The sequence below is a fragment of the Sinocyclocheilus grahami genome, unplaced genomic scaffold (assembly GCF_001515645.1).
Source record: "Sinocyclocheilus grahami isolate Dianchi unplaced genomic scaffold, SAMN03320097.WGS_v1.1 scaffold199.1, whole genome shotgun sequence".
NCBI lineage: Eukaryota > Metazoa > Chordata > Actinopteri > Cypriniformes > Cyprinidae > Sinocyclocheilus > Sinocyclocheilus grahami.
In genome coordinates, this window is record NW_015505378.1 from 300,875 (window position 1) to 325,642 (window position 24,768).

Consider the following 24,768-nt stretch of genomic DNA (forward strand, 5'->3'; position numbering starts at 1 on the left):
AACTCTGCAAAAACCACAACATCGGTTAGGAAACACCTGGGAATGATATATACTTCTCACTGCCTCGTGCAGATATTCTCATACTAAAAATGTGGGCGTCTGAAATGAATTTGATCATTGACTGGTATTTCGTTTAGCAAGTCTGTTCATCACACAAAGCTATTTTAAGGCGCCAGAGGGATTGAAATATAGCACGCATATAGATCCCTTATGGTGTCATTTTCTGAGCTTTCTTAAGTTAAGTAGGACAGCAAAATGGGTTTGGAACGATAAGAGGTAAGCAAATGATGACAAAATGGCCATTTTGGGGAGAACTATCCTTTTAACACTATTGTTTTGCTGCTTTATTTTCTTCTGTAAATGCAAATGATTTATTCCCATAAGATTTGTCTCTTTGTTCTCAACTAAATGTTTACTTTTAATGAGGTTCCAATGTGGCATTTAACAAAGCCTAAACAAATACCCATTAACTTTACAACAATCTGAAATGCATCTGTCTAGGAACAAAGACAAGTGTTATAATGAGAGCCTTTCCTAATCAGGAAAGCTTTGTAAAAGGAAATGACTGTGCTATTAGCAGGAGACCTCGTGTGCTTCCAGATGGACACATTTCCTTCCTCAGATCTCTGACTAGCTGATCAATCAGCTCTTGTATTGTATGTAACAAAGAAACAAGATACTGCTGTCTAAAAAAATGATTCAGTCTCTTTGAAACAACAGCTCACGCATGGTCCCAAAATAGCATATTTTCCAAGAAACGAATTGGCCATGAATCTGCTTTTTGTGGAGGTGTGCCGAGGGTGTGAAGAGCAGGAGGATGACATGAAAAACAGTTGGCCGCAGTGCGAATGTCCTGCTGGATAGTGAGACCAGCTGGACCTGACATTATGTTCCTCCCACTTCTGTGAACAGGTACAATTTTAGGACGATGGGCTGGCAACCATGCATGCCTGAGCAGGGGCACGTACAGGATTTCTTCTGAGGGTACGCACAGAGTTTTTTGGGGGGAGCGGATGGGGGGGGGGACCAAATGATCAGTGAGAGCAGAACGAATGTGTCACACCTTTTAAAACTCAACAAAATGGTAAAATACATATATCAAGAGCATGCTCACAGATGAAAACAGAGAACAGCGTTGGATGAAGTGGATTAGATCCCTGCAAGGGCCTCAAATATAGGCCCTAGCCAGTCTTGTGATACATTTTTATACACAATTTTTTTGTTAACATATGCCAACAATGACAAGATTATGCATAGTCTCCTTTTATTTTTTAGTATATTCAGGACAATTATATTTTGTCCATTCTCTCTATTTCTTTGAAGAAGTTCTGATATCAAAACAAGTCCATTCTTTTAATCTCTTCATGTTTATAGAGCCTTGAGTTTGGCTCCAGAGGAGGGGCAGGGACGATTTACTGACTGTATGGGGCACTGCGCTGGAAAAGTAAAGCACTGCAGCAGCCAAAGACCACAGCATCAAGACAGAGCTCCTCTCTGAATGAAATACTACACCCGTCCTGCGCTAATAAAATCTGCAAGCACACAAAAGTATGCATTACTCATAAAAAAACAACGTGCAGTCCTCAAAGGACAACTCTTTGGACTAAAAACCAGGTTGTTAAAACATATAATTTTCCAAGTTTTTTCAACAGAATTAGCTCAAGATCCTTGGTAATTGAAAAAAATTAAAATGATATAGAAAAGAAAAAATTTTTTTCCTTAAAGTTCTGGAAATCTTATACAGATAAAATTCATTCATAATTCAGCTTGAAAAACAGCTTAAAAATGAAACAATTTTTATCCAAAGCAGCTTACAGTTTTTATCATTATACACTTTATCAGGACATGTTTCCAAACCATGACCTTGACGTTGTTATTGTCACGCTCTATCCATTTCTGCAACAGTAACCCTCTCGTTTGAATACAAGATATAATAATACTTTGCATTAAACAGTCAAGCCATTATTTCCAAGAACGACCCAACAAAAAAAGTGTCTTTTCAATTGCTTTTTTCAACCCCGTATGGGAGTACGCTGAATATCTCTGGTTTAGTGCAGAGACATATGGTGCGGTGGAACCCCTATAACAGCACTTTTGTCTGAGCCAAAATGGAAAAAAAGAGAGCTTATTACAACAAAACCAAATAGCTACTGGAGTCAATGTGGAGTTCTTGCCAAATTTCAAATTTTTGATTTATACATGGTTTGGAATCATTAAGAATCCAGGCTGCCAATGCAAGGACATTCAGATCACATTTAGATTGGCCCATAAATTTATACAAAAAAAAAAAAATTCACACTTGGAATTGTCACACAACAGTTACTCTTTCTTCATCTCTATTTAAGTGTGAGATACTCAGCAAATGTAAAAAAAAATGTGATGCTTGTTGCATACTGCATTTCATTTTCTTTCCATTTTGCCCTTCTGTGAGCAGATAAGTGTTTTGTCCTTCAATTTTACTACCCTTTAGTGTCTATGGCAACAGATGGAGTCCTGTAGCCGATAGTCAGATGCATTGTGGGGTTATTTTATGTGTCCTTTTCCGACTAGCGCAAAAGTGGCCTGCAGCCGACTCTATTCTGACATTTTTCCAGGAGCGATCACTGAAGCAAGGAAGCCCAGTTAACGGATGGCTTCATGTCTGCTGCATATATGTTTGACAGAATTAACCAAAAACACAAGGGAACCAAGGTTGCCGATCAGACATCATACAAACGTCTGCCCTAAGGTCTTCATGAAAGCGCAAACAAACGTCACGAGACAATTTCAAGTCAAAAGTGTGGAAATTGAGAAGTACTACATTGGGCATTTTTAACAGTTTTGTTCAGGCCTTAATCAGGAAGATCCTGTGTTGAATTGCATTGCTGCCCCACCATGAGCACTCCATTCAATCATATGCACATCATGCTGAGCACAAGCGATCACTTTAGTTGGTCTAAATCGAGCACTGCAGAAGTTAATCAAGCACCATTTGTGAAGCACTTGGGAACCGACTGTCCATTTGCTGGAGCCATTTCTGGCTTCATCGTGATGACATCATCCCACATGAAAACTATGGGCCAGATTTAATAACAGCTTGCGCAAACCCTCTTTTGGCATTAACAAACTACTTTCAGGATTTACTAAAGACACGGTTAGCGATGAAAAGGCGTGGACAGAGTTGTTCTGACCTTATTGCATACGCATTTGTAGGAGTTTCCATTCCAGATGCAAAGTTTATGGAAGGAGAGTATTTAAATAAATCATGCAAGGTGATTTACTAAGGTTTTGCACTAGTCAGTTTACTGCTATTTAAACCTTTATTTAAGACCCCCCAAAAAAGCATGTCTTAACCCATATTGCGCCTGTGTTGTTAATAGATTACACACACCTGATTAGCATCAGCTCAGCTTGTTTGCAACCCTACGCTAATTTGCGCAGCTCTTGGTAGATTGCATTGGTCCTTATGGAAATGCGCTGCATGCTTCTGTGTTCTTTTTAAGAATTGTGATTATCTCTATTCAGGATCTGTTCCCAATAATTCTGTTCCCCTTATTTCTATATATAGTAGCATTCAGACCATCAGTACGGCGTGAAGAAAACTCTTGCACCATGAAATGTGACAGAGGCTGTTGTTTGCAGACAGAAAGCAGGAAGGAGGTATAAATTCCACCAGCAGCGATTTTGGGAGGTTTCTCTTGCTAAGGCTAATCTCAATGAACTCTGCTGAGTAATATCCTCTTACCATTGCTCATACTTCTGATTCAGGCATCTGAATTTTCCCTCAGGAATCAATTAAGTAAGGTACCCAACGTTTTCCCGCCAATTTCACTGTATTCCTTGTCCAACTTTGTGTGTAAATATAAGCAACAACCTGCTTATTAAAAATATCTGGCAAACACTTCTTATGCTTTGTCCGTGACTAAAATAATTTGTGGTGATTGCTAAGACAAACAAAACGTATTATTGATCAAACTTAATGTTAAACAAATCGCTAACCCGAAGTTAAACTTTGGATGGCATTTCGGGATGCGGGTTTTTGTATGGGCACATTTTTCAGGAAAAACTTTCGATTTGGCTGATCCAAAAGCTACATTAAAACTAATATTTAAAAAAAAACAAAAAAAAAAACATATCCTCTAAATGGGAAATTAACACAGCATATATGTCCAACAAAACCTTACCTTTGGATGTTAAGGATCAAGTGAGCTCTTGGCAGAGGCTAAATCTTAAAGTGTGTAAGGATAGGATCAAATTAAAAACAAATGATACAAGATTCGAGGTCCATCAAAAATCAGAGAGAATTAGCTAATTTCCTGATTAACGATGGTGTGCCGTTATTATTGCTGTGCTATTTTGGATTAACCTTTTATTCTGCTTGTGCTTGCACTAGCTGCCATGCTACATGTAATTACTAGCAATTTATGCACTCTCCCATAATTAGTTGCAGGCCCCGGCTTAAACCGTTCCAAGAGTAAATAAACTCCAAGAAACAGATAGATAGATAGATAGATAGATAGATAGATAGATAGATAGATAGATAGATAGATAGATAGATAGATAGATAGATAGATAGATAGATAGATAGATAGATAGATAGATAGAATAATGTTTAATCTGTATTTGTACATTTTATGAAAGTAAATGGGACCCAAAAGTTTCGAGGTCCATGAAGGGCATAAAAAAGTGTGAAATTAATCCAGACTTGATAGTAACACAATTACTTTGAACAATTAACAGATTGAAATGTATTGTCAAACCTCACCTCACATGACCAAATGGGAGGCTGAGGTATGAGGTTGATCAATGTTTTGATTCAAGAGTTATTACAGCCTTAAGTGCAAAGTATACTTCGTTTTTTTACACATATGCGAGGGTCAGCGTACAGAGCGCGCGACGCAAATTTCATCACCAGAATAGTACGCAATTACTGTGCGTCCACCACCCAATTTTTGTAATCGCTCCTACTTTGTACATGCGCATTGACTTGGTTTTGCACTACTGGCCCAGGCCACTGTTTCGCAGAAGAAAATTAAACTAAAGTGACAGAACAACAACAAAATAGCGGAGACTGCTTGTCAATGCGGCCAACAAAAACAGATGGCCGCATTGACAAGCACTTCTGTGAGAGGGTTGTGAGTTAGCAGCAACTTCAGTTTAAAAGACTACAAAGACATTTTCATCGGTCATCATTTCTGGAGAAATATAGCACAGCTGGAGTAAGATGAACCTTTCTAGAGTGCATGTGTCGACCGCATGCATTTGCGCACTCTGTCAAATGGAGTATACTTTGAAAGCCTGCATGTTTTGACTTTGCGCATACGCTAGTGTACACGTAAAAAACTGAAGAATACTTTGGGCTTTACATTTCTATCTGTTCTTCACAGAAAGTGACTGTGTTGCTTCAAACACATTGTACTGTAATACTGCACTACTATTTAATGCACTTTTTATATTTGTATTTTTGCATATTTGTTTCTTCTTTATCAATAATTTATTCATGTTTTTCTATTAGCAGCATTCAGAGTGGAAAGCAAAGTAAGAATTTCATTGTGCAGGGAATGTGCATATGACAATAAAAGCTATGAAATTTGAAAACTTACAAAATAGTCATCTGGATTAATTTCATGCTATCTTTTGATCCTTATTGGAGCTTGTAAGATTTGGGTCCCATTGACTTTCATAATATGGACAAAAACAGCTGAAACATTCTTCAAAATATATTCTTTTATGTTCCACAAACAAATGAAAGTCATACTGGTTTGATTATGATATGAGGGTGAGTAAAAGATGACAAAAGTTTTGTTTTTGGATGAACTAACCCTTCACTTTTGGGGCCACTGTATAGTGAAGTTACTGAAAAGATTAGCTAGTGACTAATGCATTGTTGAGGCTTGTTATCCGAAGGTGCAGGTGGTTATCCGAAGACTTGGGCCTTGATTTTACACCATGGAAACTGATAACATTGAGGTTACACATTCCACGCAGCTGGGCACTGAATGCTGAAGGAGATAAGATGTTTCTAGCCTCCATCTCGCTTTCTCTAATCAAACACTTGACACTCATCGTCCATGAGTTATATATGGCCAGGAATGGAATATGGCCAAAGTTGTTTTTTTTTTTATTTAGAATAACTGTTTTTTTCCTGGTATTCTCTTATGAGCTACGGCAGAATTGGAATATATTTTTAAACCTCGTGTTTTGAATCTTGTTCCTTCCCGAGGGAAAATTAAGGTGCAAAGTAAACAAACAACACCCCTACACAATCAAACTGAGCCACGAAAGACCTCCCATCTGCCAAACACAGAGGAGAACTGTGCCCTCACCAAATCTCCCATCTGGGACAACGGAGGAAGGAAAACAAACCTTCTTTCCCCACCCCAGTAAAACAATAACCTGAGGTTTTGGAAGAAAGTGAGTGAATCCACAGTGAAATCTCCAAATCTTGCTCCTAAACCCCCTGGGGTGTCCTGCAATGTATTTTGCTACGCTTGATTCTTCCACGTAGTTTGGCACATTTAGCCAGTAAGAGTAAAAAACAATGAGGAGCTTTCATGGAAGGTAACAGGAAAACAACGCTTTCCTCAAAACTACGAAGGGAATAAAACCATGCCAGCTTTTAAACAAAGTCCTTCTCTAAGGATTTTAGATGGCAAGAACAGTGGTATTTAACAACGGACCAGCAAGAGCCGCCTTCGCTCAAAATCTAAATCTCAGAGTTTGTTGAGACCCAAGTCTCAGCTGAGGTGCTTTAATAAACTTCAGAATAAACGTCGACCCCTTAAAACCCAGCTCCACACCCACAGCTAGGCCTTAGACAGGCACAATCGCTAACATCTGGATGGCACGTTTCGCTGGATATAATACTGCCTTTGTTCTTTTGCCATGGTTGTGATCAGCAGGCTAGCTTTGAAGGACCAGCCAAAAACTGAGCTACGAGAGTACTGGATAAAGTGTCAATGTGATTAAGTAGTTTATTAATAATCTCTCATCTTACCACTTTCAATTAAGTAGTTACGCATTCCCACTGTAAAGCATCTGCATACTTTTGTGGCAATACAAAAATGCACTAAAGACACTTTTTTGGATTAAATGAGTATTTTGCAGTAAATAGCCTACATGATATAAGATATGATAAAAGGAAAATAACCAAATTATTTTATAAATCTCCATAATGTCTTTGTTAGAACCACCACGGCCAGTAATTTTTCTATTGCATTGCATGATAACATGGATCGTACTTCCCATACTAATTAGTCATTCAATTTAAAAGTGCATTAAATATGTTTCAATAACTAGCCTAGATAATAACTGGGTTTAGAAGTAACTGTATACTGCATCAAATAAAAGTTTAAATAGTCAAACTAACGCATACTGATATTTTTTAAGCTGACTGATCCTTCAAATATCAATAATTGAATAAAAATAACATTGAAAAAATCAGAAAATAATAAAAGTTGAAAGACTTTACAAATAAAATAACCCAAATCTACCATCTCTATATATCTATACGCCAGAGTGCGTACACACCTCACGCACCGGATGCCGTGCGCGCACCCAAAGACAGTTGGACATAGTGCTGTATCAGAGGTAAAAAAATGATATAAATACTGTTCGGTTTCTGGCACAAACCGATCGTTTCGTGTCTTAGGACATCAATGTGTCTGTGCATATTAAAAAAATGGCCCCAGCAGTCTCTATTTAAAAAGTATTATTCAATAACAAACGGTTTTGATTTGGTCACCCTGTCAGCGCTGAGAAAAGTAACACGCAACACGTGGTTTGAATAATAATTTACAGCAGAGTAATGCTTATAAACTTTAATAAGCATTCAATTAAAAAAATAAATATCAAAAGACAAAACATCTGAATACAGCAAAAACAGTTTGACGCCATTATTGAAATTAAACTTGAGTTACAAATCCGTGGAAATACTGACCCCTTGTGTCTTTAGCGTTTTTTTATTGCATCTTATAAAATTAAAATGGAAATGTTTTATTCAAAGTTCATAATTAGTATTTAACATATGTTTATGTGTATATATATATATATATATTAAAATGAAATTAATTATATATATATATATATATATAACATGTTTATGATCAAATAATAGACTGTATGCTAAAGTCGTAAATCTTTCACTTTGTCTTTTTTTCAACACTCTTGGTGTTGCAAAATATTTTGTATTTGTATAATTACTTTGCAATTACTTACATTATAATACAAATATATGAATAATGATTAAAAGTGAACTCAAATATAAAACGTATCGCAAGGTTAGTGTAGAGAGAATTCCAAACCATAAGTTATACAATCAATTAGGCTTTTTCTAAGTAAAATATTTCTAGCTACGTTTCATAAAACGAATCCAGCCCTGATATTAATGTTCATAATCTTTAAGTGAATTTTCTTTGCCTGTTAGTCATATTATTTTTGGTTACTATATAAATGATCATTTCAATTATGACAAATGTAATATTGCAAACTAAAACATCTCCACAAACTGTAAACAGAGAAATGCAGATATACCAATATTTTCGCTCTTGACATTTTATAGAGACAAGAAAAGCGCTATTTTTAATTTCCCCCATATTCTTTACTTTGTATGCTTTGTTTCACAATTACGTGTATCTGTTAACTGTATATTTACATTAAATTGCAAAGAAAATAAACGTATAAAGTAAAGCATCAAGTCAAACGATAAACATCAAGGCCGAGTAATTTGTATTAGTCAGTCAATAAACGTAGACGATTGGCTCCTTGCGCGCAAAAACATGACTTCTGAGTGACAGGTGAAACATCCAATAAGATTCCACATACGCGATGACGTACGCACGTACCACGTTCCGGTTATATTTAGGGCCTATTTAAGGAGCAAGTCAGTCTACGCCAATCCTGCCCTCAGCGCTTGTCAAAAGCCGGTCATTGCCCAGTATCGAATATGTCTTCGCACATTCTCGTGTGCTATTACACTGTAAACTAAAGTGCATGTGTTATCCGTCGTATAACAATATTTAGCCTTGAATTAGCGGTGTTGTGAATCGGTCAGTTATCGATCAAGCCCTCCGCCCTACACAGCTCCCTGAAAGGACGCCGATCGGGATTATTTGTATCTACAGATGTTTCGTCCGTTATAATGCAAGATGCATGCTGATGCTCGGAAGGGGCTGCTCGACTGCGTATTACTCGTCCTTTTAACCTCCTCCACCGACTGAAAATAATCGTAAACCGCTGAAAACCGTTGATATTTTGGGGTAAGTGATCATTTAGGTGGACGCAAACCGTGTGTCCGCCCATATCTATGTGAAGCACAGCCTCCGAGCGCAGGCCATGTAACGTTAGCCTAGAAAGAATAGAATTCAGCTCTATTTTAATTTTTTTCTAGTTTGATAAAAAAAAAAAAAATACTTCAAAACCCTCTAACTGGTATATGCGGCTTTATACACGCCGTTTAAATGGATAATAACATTATGGCAAGGTCATGATATAAACGCTCGAGTCATCAGAAGCTTTTCAGACGCGGAACTTACAGCAAACCCAGAGGTACAAATGATAGAAAAGCTAGTTTAACGTGTGTGTTAACAGTCACGAGCAATCATGTGCAGAGAAAGCTAAGAATTGGCGAAATGTGAGCTTTTGTGTGTGTATGATTTGTTCCAGTGTATTATTGTCATCGCACGCCCAAGATAAATTCGGGCCCTGCGTTACAATGGTGCTTAACTATACTTATTAACGATTCACTTATTTTAACTGGAGTTAAAATCGAATCCACACTTTATTGCACATAACATAAATCACATATGCTCTAAAAGATACATAGAATACTTTAAGGTTGGGTTTTCATTAAAAACATGTCAAATGATTTCAAATCGTAGTATTATGTTGCAGTCTGTGAGTCTTTTAGTTAGTCGATTTTAAATTCTAATCAAGAAAAGTCTGAGTAAAAAGGTCTGGCACGTGACTAGCCTATAAATATGTAACTTTTAAAAAAAAATTGTTAATCATGTATTTTATCTTAGTGTATCACCTGTTGAATTGATTGTTAACTGTAGATTAATCGGTTTTAGTTATTGTAATGAAAAGTGAGATTATACTCATGGTAAAGTTAAAGAGTAGATGCATGTAAGATCATACGTAACTTCATAACATGTCAAATCATGCTATTCTATCGTTAGTTATGCGTTGAATCGGTTTATTTAACTGATTATTTAGTTGTAGTAATAAAGTTATCGAAGAAAATCTATTCTATTGTAAAGATGGTTAATGATGTAGTTGTCAGCAAAATGTTTTATTTATTTATATATATATATATATATATATATATATATAAAATTTTAAACCATAGAGAACTGTAGTATTCATTTGTGGATCTGTTGATTCAGTTCCATATTGATTATTTATTTCTAGAAATTAATAAAAAAAAATTCCCTTCATATTTGTGTTCTTGTTGCTATGGTGTATTTTCTATGTGAAACGTATGGTGGCCGAGAAGTGCAAAGCAAATCCCAATTCTGAAAACAAAATAACAAATTACAAACGCAAATGCAAGTCTAAAAAACTAAATAACAATTCAGAAAGCACAACAACAATTCCAAAAACAAATGAACAAGTTAGAAAACACAACAAATCAGACAAACCAGAAGAGTTGGGTATAGTTTGAGACCGCGCTATTGGTTTGAGATTACTCACTGCTGACTGGACGAGACATTTGTCAATCAACGTATACAGGAAGAACCAGCCGAAGAACAGCAGAGTCATGGTAGAAAGTTCGGAGATGGTATTAAAGTAGCTCAGTTTAAATGTATTGTCTGACAATACACAAACTTACTATGGAATAAAAATATGGGGTGTCTATTTACACTTAAAATACTTAAAAGTGGCTGTAAACCATCAGCTCCAGTGGCGCAGATGGATAAGCGCGTGTCGTCGGCTTTTTGACGCGATCAACCCGGGTTCAATCCTGCCTTTTGCCGAACTTTTTTTTTCTCCCTTTTCAAATCTCGTATCACATCATAAAGGCATTTATTTTCAATAAAAAAATAAGGAAATAGTCAAAAAGTTGAAAATAAATTATCGGTTAGGGTACATGTAGGGAGGGCTTTATTGCACCAATAAGGTGGCATCCATTTAATAATTAAAATTATAATTTACACTCAATACGTTATTATTGCGTACTGTTTTATAATGAAAAAGTTGAAAATAAAGTATCGGGTAGGGTTAGGGTATGTACTACAATACTGAAGTGCAGATAATTGCCACTATTTGCAACAAGTAGTATACTTGATAGTAGAAATCCTGCTATTTTAACAGTGTAAATAGGTATTTGCATTTAGTGTAAATAGCATATTGCTAAAAATACTGCTATTTTCACTTAGTGTAAATAGAATCCATTGCTAATAGGAGATTTGAAAAGGGAGGAAAAAAAAGTTCGGCAAAAGGCAGGATCGAACCCGGGTCAATCGCGTCAAAATGCTGACGACACGCACTTATCCATCTGCGCCACTGGAGCTGATGTTTAACAGCCACTTTTAACTAAGTATAAATAGACACCCGTATTTTTTATTCAAGGGCAATTCATACATTTAAACTGAGCTACTTTAATACCATCTCCGAACTTTCTACCACGACTCTGCTGTTCTTCGGCTGGTTCTTCCTGTATACGTTGATTGACAGATGTCTCGTCCAGTCAGCGGTGAGTAATCCCAAACCAATGGCGTTGTCTCAAACTATACCTACCTCTTCCGGTTTGTCTGATTTGTCGTTGTGTTTTCTGACTTCTTGTTGTGTTTTCTGAATTGTTATTTTGTTTTTTAGACTTGCATTTGCGTTTTAATTTATTTTGTTTTCAGAATTGTGATTTGTTTTGCACTTCTCGGCCACCGTAGAAACGCATGTTGAAACCCACTGAAACAGAATTTCCCCAAGGGGATAATAAAGGTACTACTACTAATGTTTTAATAGTGGTGTTTAAAGGCTGTTTTTGGGTCAGTCCATTAAACCTGGCATTTTAAGTAAATGTCAATGTGACAAACTTTTACTGTCTTGCCTGATTGTAGGATGCTGTGGTGGTGTAATGGTTAAACATCTGGGTTAGTAGCTGAATGGTTGTAAGTTCAAACCGTAAAAAGGCTTTATTATTGTACTATCACTGTCGTGCCCCTGAGCAAGAAGTCTAACCCTAGGTTACTCCAGCAGACTGAACCTGAAATTAGTGAAGGTGCTTTGGATAATAGCATCAATTAATTGACATTTATTTAAAGTCTGGTAAGTACATTAAAGCTGGAGCTGCAAAAGTCTTTAGCTGCTCATTGATTTTCATCTTTTTTTTTCTGCTGCAGGTGAAGAATGACAGAATATAAGCTTGTGGTCGTAGGGGCTGGAGGCGTGGGCAAGAGCGCTCTCACCATACAACTCATCCAGAACCACTTTGTGGATGAATACGACCCAACCATAGAGGTGAGGCATGTGTACCTCTGTCTCTAGCGCCGTCAGGACACTCACTTTCTACTGCCACGCAAAGCTGTGAAACTCAACCACATGTGATTATGCAAAAAAATTTACTGTTAAAGATTCAACAGTGCGATCCGGTTATTCTGGTTTGAAAGAAGGTGGATTCCAGATTGAAGGCCATTGTGTCTCTTACCTTTCACTTTTCTGGCTTGTCACCTTTCTATGTTTAGATTACAAATTTACATAATTCCTAATAAGTTTTTTGTGTGTTTGTTCGCTTTTTTTATTTTTTATTTTTATGCTTTTCTTGTTTAAAATAAATAAATTAAGAAAAACCTTAGGTTATCCTTAAAATCAACATAGAACAGCATTCACAACCTATTTTATTTATGTAATGTGACATTTCAGAGTAAAAAAAATAAAGGACAGAACTTTTTTTTTTTTTTTTACCTTGGGATTGGTTGATCCGGCTAAAAAGTGTAGTTGTTTGGTCTGTAGTTTTGCAATTGTTTTTAGATGCTTTTTAGATGTGTTGTAGTTGTTTTGAAGTTATGTTTTAGATGTTTTTGTAGTTTTGTTTTGTATTTTAGATATTTGTTGTTTTTTATGCTTGTTTGCAGTTTTTGTATTTTTTAATGTTTGTTTTGTAGATGTTTTGGGATGATTTTGTAGTTTTTAGATGTTTTATAGTTGTTCTTTAGATGTTTGTTTTGACGCAAGATTACAGAGGCAAATTTTCTTTGGAATAATGTGCGCTGATGAATTAAGTCCTAGAACATGCATTGAAAATGCTGAAGAAAATCTTTCTAATTTTAATTTCATGTTGACCTGTACACCCATTTTGCTAGACTTAATCTACACCTAGATGAGCACTTTAAAACTCAAACACAATTTTTGCCTACAAGTACCATTTGTCATTTTACAAATGTCAGGTTTTTAATATCATTTTTGAGCTACAGTGCTGTGAAAAGGTATTTGCCCCCTTCCTGTTTTTTACATAAGTCACACTTAAAAGATTCAGATCATCAAACAAATTAATATTGCACAAAGATAATGCAAGTAAATACAAAATGCAGTTTTTAAATTATTATTTTATTAAGGGAAAAAAGCTGTCCAAACCTGCCTGGCCCTATGTGAAAAAGTAATTGCCCCTTAAATCTAATAACTGGTTGTGCCACGCTTTGCAGCAACAACTGCAATCAAGTGTTTGCGATAACTGGCAAATTGTCATGCGCTGATATTACAGAACCAGTATAGTTTGAGATTATTATACTGCTCAACATGCTCAAAAGATCATTTCACTTGTGTAGGACTCCTACAGAAAGCAGGTGGTGATTGACGGGGAGACGTGTCTGCTGGACATCTTGGACACTGCAGGTCAGGAGGAGTACAGCGCCATGAGGGATCAGTACATGAGGACAGGAGAGGGCTTCCTCTGTGTCTTCGCCATCAATAACACCAAGTCCTTTGAGGACATTCACCACTACAGGTGAGGGTTTGATAGAAACCGAATGGTGTTCAGTCACATAACCTGCAGAATCAGGTCTGTAAAGGGTTAAAACACCTCACAAAGTCAAATTCCTTTTTGACGTGCAATGTTCTGTGTGCTTTGGCAGAGAGCAGATAAAACGAGTAAAGGACTCGGAGGACGTCCCCATGGTCCTGGTGGGGAATAAGTGTGATCTTCCATCCCGCAGTGTGGACACCAAGCAGGCTCAGGATTTAGCACGTAGCTACGGCATCCCATTTATAGAGACCTCAGCAAAGACGAGACAGGTATGGAAAACATGGGCGGTCGTGGATTGAATACAAGTGTGTCTGACAAATCGATGAAAATAAAAGTTTTCACATTGAAAGACTTTTTTATTTTGGCTGGTTTAAAACTGGTTTATAGACAACATGAAATCAAAATCAACAGTTTTTTTGTAAATAAATGTCCTTGGTACTTGTGCTCTGCTCGTCATTACAAAAAAATTGTTTGTTTACCATAAACTTTTATCCACCTCTGAAACCACTTTTATGCTGACGCAACTAAGGCCACAATTAAAAGGAGTCTGTAATATCCTAGCAGCGTAGGATTCAATCAAATTCCGATGGATAAAATTATCCCAACCTACATTTGATAAATTTTTTTTCACAATATTATTTTGCTTAGAAATGCATTATTATGGAAGTTAAATGAGTTGTGAAATGCCATTTCATGTTGTCTTTAATGTCATGTTAATGCAATATTGGGTTAAACATGGTTTGAAATCTATAATAAAAGTTGAAAATAACCAGAATACAACCATTTAAGGTGAGTCTTGTAAAGCATTTCAAGAACATGTCAGGTCACATTTTACTGAAATCAAAGGAAATAGTAGAAAATTGTTGTTATTTATTATTATAGAAACTGTTATTAATCAGTTTAGTTTATTACACTGTTTAAAAAAACTAAAATACACACACATACATACACGTGTATAAGTCGCATTTTATTTCATTCAGAAATAGGCCTAATGCTGACGTGAAATGTTTACAAACATTATAATAAACACTGTAAACATAGCTAGGCTATTTTAGTTCCCCTCACTCCACAACAAATCCTTTCAATTAACAGTATTTAGAAAAGAACAAGAATTAAAAATATAAGAAGCTATAGCAATATACACGACAAGCCAAAACTAATTTAGGTTAAAACGAAACTGAAACCAATGTTGGGTCTCTCATTCCACACAAAATCAAATGTTTCCATGTTCGCGATGTATTTGAATGGCAAATTATTATTTTATGTACTTCAATCGCGTTCCAATATCCACGTAAAACAAAATGTTTTGCATAACATCACGGCGGTACAGTGATAACACTTAACCTTAACGGCTTAACAGATTTTACTACATAGTTTTTTTTTTTTTCCATGTTTGACTGACTGTATTTTATTATGATAATGAACAGGCTGCATTGTCAAGGTAGCAATGCTTAACTGTGTGCGTGCGTGCGGCGCCGGCACAATCACTTGAATTTTTTCCTTAACAGTGGAAAAAAACTACTCCTTTTAGTCCTAAAACAAATAAATAGGCCTATACGAGAAACATATTTTTACTTAAATTATAAACTAAGAAAATTAAAGAAAAACAAGTAGCCTAGTATTCATTTAGTAGCCTGGTTCACTTTTGTGCTGCGCGAAAGGAAACCAGTCGGCAGAAAGCTATTTTTCTTTAGGCATATTTTACAAAAGCACAAAGATTTGTTTTTATTGTGAATACCAGTACAATAACTCACGGTTCTCAACCAATCAGATTTGAGAACCAGAACGAACTGTTGTATAAATAAATATATATATATTCATTCACATGGTCATCACATCCCGTACCTGCAGAGCTTCTGCGAGTGGAGAAAAACACATATATATCTCTTTATGTTTTTCTCTGCTGGCAGAAGCGCTTCAGGTGCGTGATGTGATATGAAGACCATGTGAATCCTCATGTTCTGTTGTTTGCTGCTTTTTGCACATGTAAATGTAATCCCCGTCAAACATAATTCTGCAGAATCATGAATATGTGTGTTCTGGTCTCACCATTGCCCTGTGCATTGGAGACCAGGACTGAGTCCAAGTCCATTCAAGTCCACCCCTGATGTAATGCCAACATGTAGCATTTTAATGAACAGTACTTTTTGTTAACCGTTTATAATATGTCTTTAGAAGTAATAATAAAAAGGTAAAATGTTAACACTATTTTGGCTTTGTTTAAAGTATTGTGAAAGTATTGTTTCGTGAGGATCGGTATCGTCTAGTTTGTTACACCCCTAATTGCCATTTAAATTTTTTTACATAAAAAAAAAAGTGTCACAATAGAAGTAAGTCTTATTGCATAAATATAGGTATTTTATTGTATTATTTTTAGGAGGTAACTGTGGCCTAGACATGGTTTTTGTAACATTCACACACCATCTGAAGGCAGTTGAAATGTGTAAAATTGTAGGAAAGCTGATCATTGCGCACTGTTGCTTTACACTGGGTTTATGCATGAGTTCATTCTGACGGGCTTTATGAATAATCAATCAGGTCATATCACACAACACAAGTGATCTGCCTCTGGGTTTGTGCCTGGTCTCTCATGTGTATTCATTATAATTTGTCTGTGTTTGATTTCATAAATTAAGCTTTTAATGGCAAAGAATGCTATTTGGATCGATTGATTGATCGATCAGGGGTTTAATCACTATTAATCAATTGGGGTTATTAAACTGCTGATTAAATATCAGGGCAGACACTCTACCTCCCTCTGCAGTGCTCAAATCACAACTCCTTGTGGTGCTGGGGTATAATAAAAGCTCCTGAATTAATTTCTTTTCTCTCTGTTTTGAGCCTCACATGCTACTCGCCGACACCGTAGTGCCGTCTTCAATACCCACAATTCCCTCTGGCGGCAGGCCGAAATGGTTCTGTGTGTATTGCTCTAATAGCAGATTCACTTTCTAATTCTCTTATCTTTGTTTATTAAAACGTGTGTGTGTGTGTGTGTGTGTATGTTCAGGGACATTACTAACTCTTTTTAGAGAAACTCTTCTAAAATGTTTTCCAAGTGTGAAGATGCTGCGAAAAATTACATCCCATGGAATAGCCTGCCTTTTTTTTGGGGGGGGGGGGGGTTGATGTGAAAACTTCATTATGCCAAATTCCTTCCATATTCCCAGAAATAATCAAAAGAAGACGCTAATATTAATTTTGCCAGCACTATGTGGAAAACTTTATAGTGCCACTTGGTTCCCGAAATCCAGTTCGGACTATTTCCGCTTCTCGGTAATGAGAAGGCTGTGCGTTCCTTGACACTGAAGGGAGTTGTGTTTTGCACTGCAGAGAGTGGAAGATGCCTTTTATACTCTGGTACGGGAAATCAGGCAATACCGGCTGAGAAAACTCAGTAAAGAAGAAAAGACGACACAATGCATCAAGCTTAAAAAATGTGTTTTGATGTAAGAGGGGTAAGTTGGAAGCACTGGCCGTCTGCAGCCCAGCTGTGGAGTACGAAATCTGCTGTACACTTTACATCTGTTCTTAGATGGGTCTCTCAAACTGTCAGAGAAATATCCAGGTCATATTTCAGCCCAAAATTAATTTTCATAAAAAAGAAACCTATTTTAGGACCGATAAGAGATTTAGCGTTATGACATTTATTTTCATAATCACACCTTCCACATTTGACCATAGAATAAGAATAAACCCTTATTTTAGAACACAAACAACTTAAGTGTATTTATAATTGTACATCATATATTTGAATGTAATTAATGCTAATAGTAATACTATTATTTTCAAGACCATTTTTATTTATTGTGTTTGTAGTTGTTCTGAATTTAAATCATGCTAATAGTAATTTAAAAATCACTTTCCAGACAAATGTTCTTTTTTTTTTCTTTTTTTTTTCTTTGTAGTGTTTGTTGTGATGATTTTAATAAATGCACAATTTAATTTAAAGTCCCCATGAAATCAAAATTAAAGTTTTTTTTTTTGGGTGTTAGTATCAATATGTTAGTCTTAAGGTTATCTATAAGGCAGTGTGCTCCAAAGCAGTGACAAAATTCACATTTAAAAGACATACGCATTCAAAGCTTGCAGTTCGTCACTTCCGACAAAATGGTTCAACAATTTTTTTTGACGTCACATCGTACTTCAGCTTCTCATCAAATCTTCTGACCAATCAAATGCTCTCTAGAATCCGAAGCACCCGCCCCCTGCACTATAAATAGACACTGAAGCGCCGGCTGAGATCGGTCACTTGTTCACAGTGTAGTATTTCCTGTACAGTGAATGGCTCGTAGTGCACAATGTAGGCGATAGGGAATGATTCAGACAGTGTAAATATGCTTTCGATTGGTGCAAATTGAGGTCTTGTTTCACGCTGCTTCACGCGAACCGTGGCAGCGCACACAGTCTGATCTGGACTTTGGCTCCGGTCCAGAGACCCGATCACACGGAGCGGATCATATGTGCGAGTCGGCATATATTAAAAACTTTTACAAGTACACAGCCTCAGCATGATTATTACCACTATTTTGTTTTACGAGTTTCATATTGAATCTAGGGGGTAATCTATTAGACTGTGGCTGTCAAATGCGGCTTTACCGAGCAGATATAAACAAAACACTATTGGCGATTTTAAAAAGGGGGCGGAGTATGCTCTATGTCCCGCCCTCTCTTTCTGTTTCAGTTGAAATTACGTCACCACATAGAATAATGCTGCGTGTTTCAAGGCACTTCAGGGGACCTTTAAAAAATTTAATTTTCCAGAAAAGATTTATTTACTTAATTAACTGAATTTAAGTATTACATTTAAAAATACATTCCCATACAGGATTTTACATTTTTTTTAATAAAGTTTTTAAAGGGAACGTCTGTTTTACTACTGTGAAAAAGAAAGAAAAAATCCTACAAACTTTTTTTTTATTTTTTTTTATTGCGAAATATAGCGTCTCATTTTTGTTTGATTTTGGGACTGAATATGACCGTTTTTCTGTGAGACTGACATTCTTATCTATCTTTTTCCCCCAATTAATTTCTATTTTCACTGTTTGGGTTTGGTGATCATGGCCTTTTTAAGACTTATCTGAGGCCAGTTTTAATGTTAAATGGCTAATGTTTGGAATATGGCAACAAAAGTTGGGCATAGATCTCTGAAAAATCCCTGTTTTTTGTTATAGTGTTTGATGCTTTAGATAATCACCTGAAGATCCTGTTTTCCCTTTATTTTGAAGGGCGTGGATGACGCGTTTTATACTTTAGTCCGAGAAATCCGGAAGCACAAGGAGAAGATGAGCAAGGAGGGCAAGAAGAAGAAGAAGAAATCCAAAACAAAATGTGTATTAATGTGAACAAGCCTTTCCTGTCATTACAGACTCAACAAAAAAAGTTCCACAACTGCATTTTGTACATTACACTAAATTATTAGCCTGTTCAAAATACAGAATGGATCCTTATTCTACTTGCTTTCTTAAAAGAAATAAGCTTTACTTCTCGTTCGGTGCCAGTTGCCCCAAAGTGTTGGTCCCTTGACACATTTCTGGCTTATTTTACCGGGTGGGCTGTGAGAGCTGGTGTTATTTTGCAGTTGGTTTATCTAGAGTAGTTTTAGCAGATTTATAAGGAAAGGAGAGGACATGAAAACAGGCCTTTGGTGTGATGTATGAGAGAGAACTAGCTGTGTAGCTGTTTAGCCGTGAAATTTGCATGCGAGTCACTTGATTTTACAGGAACTGAAACTTTGAGGAATCTTTTTATTTTTTATTTTTTAGGACCAACACTTTCAGGTGGTGTTTTGATACATTTATCACTGTGTATGACCCTGCCTTTGGATGTCCCGGACTTCCCGAAACAACCTGCATGTGAACTTCCATTGTAGTCGGATTAACGCGCCCTCTCTCGAAAGCCATGTATGGTGAAATCTTAACCACATTAACCTTATTTCCCTGTATGCATGCTGTGTTCTGCTCATTAAACTTCCAGGGAACGGTAATGCGTTGAATGCTGTATAATAGCCACTGTCCTGCAGAATAGATTCTATTTCAACATAACCATTGTTCATTTTTCTGATATTTTCAGTTAAAGTCACGAGGGTTTATATAAGAGTCAAAATCTGCTAAGAGGTAACATCATGTCAAAATATATCTTCAGTAGACAACAAAATTAAATGTAAAATGCTTGCACACCCTGAACAAGTTCGTTGACTTGAAAATCAATGTTTTTTTTTGTTTTGTATTTTGATGAAGTTCTTTTTATTCTCTTATAAGTCATAACAGTCTTTGTCGTGATTCATGATTACTAGATAAGGATTTTTAATCCTTCTAGGCAGATTTCATTTGTATGTCAGGTACTAATCTATTGAATTAATATACAGTATTTGATCAGTTTTAGTTATTAGTATGTAATCCTATTTCTGCCACATGAGAAAAAAATCATGCTTTGATAAATCCTAACATAAAAAGTATTAATTGACATAAAAGGCAAGACTGATACGAAGTCATAATTGTGAGATAAACGGCCATAAGAGATGAAGACATAAATATGAGAGAGAAAAATTTAATGAGAAAAAGCCATTATGACAATGTCAATTGTCAAATTATGACAATGAATATGAGATAATTGACACAGTTTTGACCAAGTTTTGAAAATATTATTTTTTTAAATCAATGTTGACTTCAATATTCAAAATTGTGAGATGCTAAATCATAATCCAAAGATAAACATTCAAGATTAGTCATTTTTATGAGACTGACTTGTGTCCTAATTGACTTTTTATTTAACTTAGTCATAATTTTGACTTTTTAAGTTGAATTTTCAGAATATTTTACTCCAGTCTGCAGTGTCACATGATCCAAATATGCTGATTTGGTGTTCAAGAAATATTTCTTATTATTATCAATGTTGAAAACAGTTTTTGATGAATGATGAATAGAAAGTTCAATAGAACAGCATGTGAAAGTTTTTACTATCAGTTTTAATTAAATGCATACTTGCTGAATAAAAGTAATAATTTATTTAAAAAATCTTACTGACCCCCAAGTTTAGTTTGTAAGTAAGACAAATAAATGCAATACAATACGATACGATAAAAATAAAAAAATATGTAGCCTGTATAGAGAACTGACCTGGTATTTTATAATTGATTTATTGAGGTTAAAAAAGAGAAAGAAGAAGAATATGGATATTTTCAAGGGCAATGTATGGCAGGTAGGACAAAAATATACTTCGTAGCAGTTCAGCTATTAATGGTAGAGTAGGTGATTTTGGAGAGGCTAGCAATAGCAAGCTAGCTTTGAAAGCATAAGATCCCACCCTCCCTGCAAATCACTCTCTAAAGTCACGACTCCTCCAAAACACATGAACGCGCTCAGTCAGAGTAAAGGCTAACCAGCGACACAATGAGAGAGAGATGGCGTTGGTGGAGGATTGAATGAAACACTGTCAATTTAATTTTCAACCAGCATAACAAAAGAAATTTGAACCATATCACCTACCCTGCCTTTGAGTAACTAGAGCTCAGAGTAGATTGTGGATAAGGCAGGAACTTATTTTACTTTTGTTGTACTGCATAAAGCAGCAGGACAGGGCAGTCATCATAATAGGATCCCTAACAAAAACACCATGAATTTTTAAACACCTAGAGGCAACAACTGTGTGACAGCGATAAAGAGAGATTTGCTGAGGGTCACGGCTGAGAGAAAGAAGATCTCAGTCTTGTCAAGATTAAGATTGAGTGTGTTTGATATGTCAGGCATACAGAGATTGCAGACATCGAGACAGAAGGGGACATGTACAGCTAAGTGTCATCAGCACATCAGCGATAAGAGAAGCCATGCAATTAAATGACAATTCAGAGCTATCTGAGAGATTTGCTGAGGGTCACGGCTGAGAGAAAGAAGATCTCAGTCTTGTCAAGATTAAGATTGAGTGTGTTTGATATGTCAGGCATACAGAGATTGCAGACATCGAGACAGAAGGGTTAAGAGAAGCGATAAGAGAAGCCATGCAATTAAATGACAATTCAGAGCTATCTATAAATGTCTGAATGTAGACAGGAAAGAGTAACGGTCCCAGCACCGAGCCCTGTGGGACTCCCACAGTGGGGCTTTTCCAGCTAACTTGGTGTGGTTCTCCTGGGAAGTGCCTACTTATTTGAAAAACATAGACCATATTGAATTTTACATGGATGAAAACAAAGCTGTGAGGGATAGAATTAAAATCTTCACAATGGAATGCACTGAATAAAGGTCCTAGATTGCATGCATTTTTCAAGATTCACAACTTTCAAAAGTGTTTCATGAAGTGTTTTCTTTTCAAAAGATGTTTTGTCAGCTGAACAATCGTTATGTTAAACTACAGTACAATCTATTGAACACACTGTACTTATATTCCTCACAGCCTCGTTTTTATTCCTATCATATAATTAATATGGCCCTGCATTAAAATAATTTTGGTCAGAACAACATGAAAGCAAGTACATATTTTTCTTATTGCTACCAAGCTTTTTTTTTTGCAATTGCAATTGCAACAAAATAAAGACCATATGATGCACATTAGGTGTGCAAATTATTATTGTTTTTTTAAATAAATGTTTTAATCAACATTAGGTCAACATGTAATTATGAGCAATTAATTTTTTTCAAGTGTTCAAATAAAAAATATTTTTATTTTTTTAATTTCCCGAGTTGTTCGGTGCTAAAGTGTTGTAACGAAGAGCAAAGTATGCATATCATGTAATGTAATTCAGTCAATTTCTGTGCTTGCAAATGGTGGGAAAATGTAGTTTGGTGCTCTGTCTCCAAACAGCTAAATGAGTAGTACTGTATGGCAAGTTTTTTCCCGCTATTCTTCATCAACAGTATCCTACACAAACGCATAAAAAACTGAATTGTACTATTTTACTTTTAATAAAAGATGTTTCCGTCACGATTCTGCAATTGACACGCCCCGCTTCCCGCCAATCATCATTCAAAGAAAGCACGAGGCAGCCGAGAGAGAAGAAAACGATGCAAACAACGACATTAGTGACATTCGAGAGTTTGGACAAGTTCACAACAGGTTTAATTTGTTTTAAATAATAAATACTACGGCGAATGAGTTCGTGTAGATTAGTGACTTAGTTTTGGTAAGCACAAACGCAAACTATGCTAATTGACAAACTATGCTAATTAAAATGATAATACTAAACTTTGTTTTGATCTTTGAAGTCTGTCTCTATCTATCTATCTATCTATCTATCTATCTATCTATCTATCTATCTATCTATCTATCTATCTATCTATCTATCTATCTATCTCTGTCTGTCTATATCTATCTATCTCTGTCTATATCTATCTATCTATCTATCTCTATCTATCTATCTATCTATCTATCTCTGTCTATATCTGTCTGTCTATCTGTCTGTCTATATCTGTCTATCTGTCTGTCTAGTATATCTTTTGCTCATTCCTTATAGTTATTAATGTTTCTAATACAATATGCTGATTTAGTAAATTCTGCTATAGATGAAACAGTCTATTAGATTAGTTGTTTTTGCATTTCATCCTAAGAAGAATTAATGTTTGTGCATTTAGTTGGAATAAAATGACTGATTTAAGATATATTGGTGCTGGGAAATAATCAGTATCTCTGTTAATGTTATTGTCTGGTAAGATCTTGAACTGAGCAAGCCCTGTCTTATAAATGCAGGTCAGGTTTTATGGCAAGCCCATCCATTTTGAGAAGAAGAGTTATTCAGTTCACGGATGTTTTATTGATGTCGAGCCACCCAAATAAGCCTGAAGATACTTCAAATAGGCAAAAGAAGATTCATCGCTCTGGAATAACAGACCTGGATCTCAGGACCTGTGGTGAGGTAAGACTGTATCATCCGCGCACAACGCAACATTTTCAGCTGCTGAAGTGGATCTGAACTCTCTTGTTTGTCTTGACAGATATAAAGCTCTTGAGAAAAAGATTGCAAAACCTTGACATTTTTATTTCTTATTCCTGCAAGGCTTGATAACTTTAAGAGAGGGTAGAGAGATGACCAGTAGTTTTTGAAGTTGATGGATTTTTTTTTAATTTTTTTTTTGAGTATTGCAGCTTTTGCTGACTATTACTTTTTGGCATTTTAAATTGATTTCACTTAACTGCTGAATTGTGAATATTGCAGATACTCTGGCGTTAAAGTCTTGATTGTGACTTGTTCATGCACATAGATGTTGATTAATATTTTGTAATTACAATATCACTTCATGTTGTTTCCTAATTGTTACAACAGTTAAAATGAACTTCAAAGATCCACACAGTGGCCTATAGCAAAGCAACCAGACACTGGTCAAGCGAATCTGATAAATTTGACAAATTGGGTAAAGGCTAAAAAGGGCTACTGCCAAAATTGAATGCACATATTTTATGTACATATTTAAAACCTTTCTTAGTGCATGTGTGGATTGAATATAACAGTTGATTTGGCAGAGGGTTCATTTCAGGTTTTTAATTGGGTGCTGTCACAAAAACGTGATTTCTTTCTTTTTTTTTTTTGCCCTCTTGATCCACACTCAGTGATTCTATCAAGACATTAAAAAATTTAAACCTGTCAAGCTGAAGACAGTTTTTCAAATTTGCTAGGTCAAAACAAAAATGATCCCCCTTCGGGTAAACGTATTAGATAATGTGAGATATTTAAAATATGGCAGTGTTTGTTAGAAATAGGAACCAGTGATAAGTGCATTTCTGACATTCACATTAGCACAATATTTACTTGAACAATAATTTATTTATTATATATATATATATATATATATATATATATATATATATATATATATATATATATATTTGGTACACTCCAT

The 24,768-nt window shown here is 35.8% G+C and overlaps 2 protein-coding genes across 5 annotated transcripts in view; both read left to right on the top strand.

Moving 5' to 3' along the window:
• The first annotated feature begins 8,842 nt into the window (after positions 1 to 8,842).
• LOC107595236 (GTPase KRas) lies at positions 8,843 to 19,779 on the top strand. 4 transcript variants are annotated; one of them, XM_016285580.1, is made up of 5 exons: positions 8,843 to 9,236; positions 12,321 to 12,438; positions 13,743 to 13,921; positions 14,049 to 14,208; positions 17,273 to 17,411. In XM_016285580.1, exons 2-5 carry the CDS (start codon positions 12,328 to 12,330, stop codon positions 17,390 to 17,392), a joined length of 570 nt encoding a protein of 189 aa, XP_016141066.1. In that variant the 5' UTR covers positions 8,843 to 9,236; positions 12,321 to 12,327; the 3' UTR covers positions 17,393 to 17,411. The 4 variants fall into 4 exon arrangements, with proteins under 4 accessions (XP_016141066.1, XP_016141069.1, XP_016141067.1 ...); XM_016285583.1 differs by lacking the exon at positions 17,273 to 17,411 and adding an exon at positions 19,168 to 19,779 and having other exon boundaries at positions 8,845 to 9,236; XM_016285581.1 differs by lacking the exon at positions 8,843 to 9,236 and adding an exon at positions 9,276 to 9,525 and having other exon boundaries at positions 17,273 to 17,413.
• A 3,100-nt stretch (positions 19,780 to 22,879) lies between these two features.
• Positions 22,880 to 24,768, top strand: part of LOC107595255 (uncharacterized) — a 43,673-nt gene continuing 41,784 nt past the window's right edge. Inside the window, exons 1-2 of the mRNA XM_016285608.1 lie at positions 22,880 to 22,990; positions 23,621 to 23,786. Coding sequence (XP_016141094.1) covers positions 23,631 to 23,786 — 156 coding nt within the window. The 5' untranslated portion in view covers positions 22,880 to 22,990; positions 23,621 to 23,630. The remainder of the gene's footprint in view (positions 22,991 to 23,620; positions 23,787 to 24,768) is intronic.

What these genes read in the sequence shown, in the direction of transcription:
- LOC107595236 (XM_016285580.1), top strand. Translation starts at nt 12,328, where the DNA reads ATGACAGAATATAAGCTTGTGGTCGTAGGGGCTGGAGGCGTGGGCAAG. An exon ending in GAGGACATTCACCACTACAG is followed by an intron (nt 13,922 to 14,048) that starts GTGAGGGTTTGA and finishes GTGCTTTGGCAG; the next exon opens with AGAGCAGATAAAACGAGTAA. An exon ending in CCTCAGCAAAGACGAGACAG is followed by an intron (nt 14,209 to 17,272) that starts GTATGGAAAACA and finishes TTTGCACTGCAG; the next exon opens with AGAGTGGAAGATGCCTTTTA.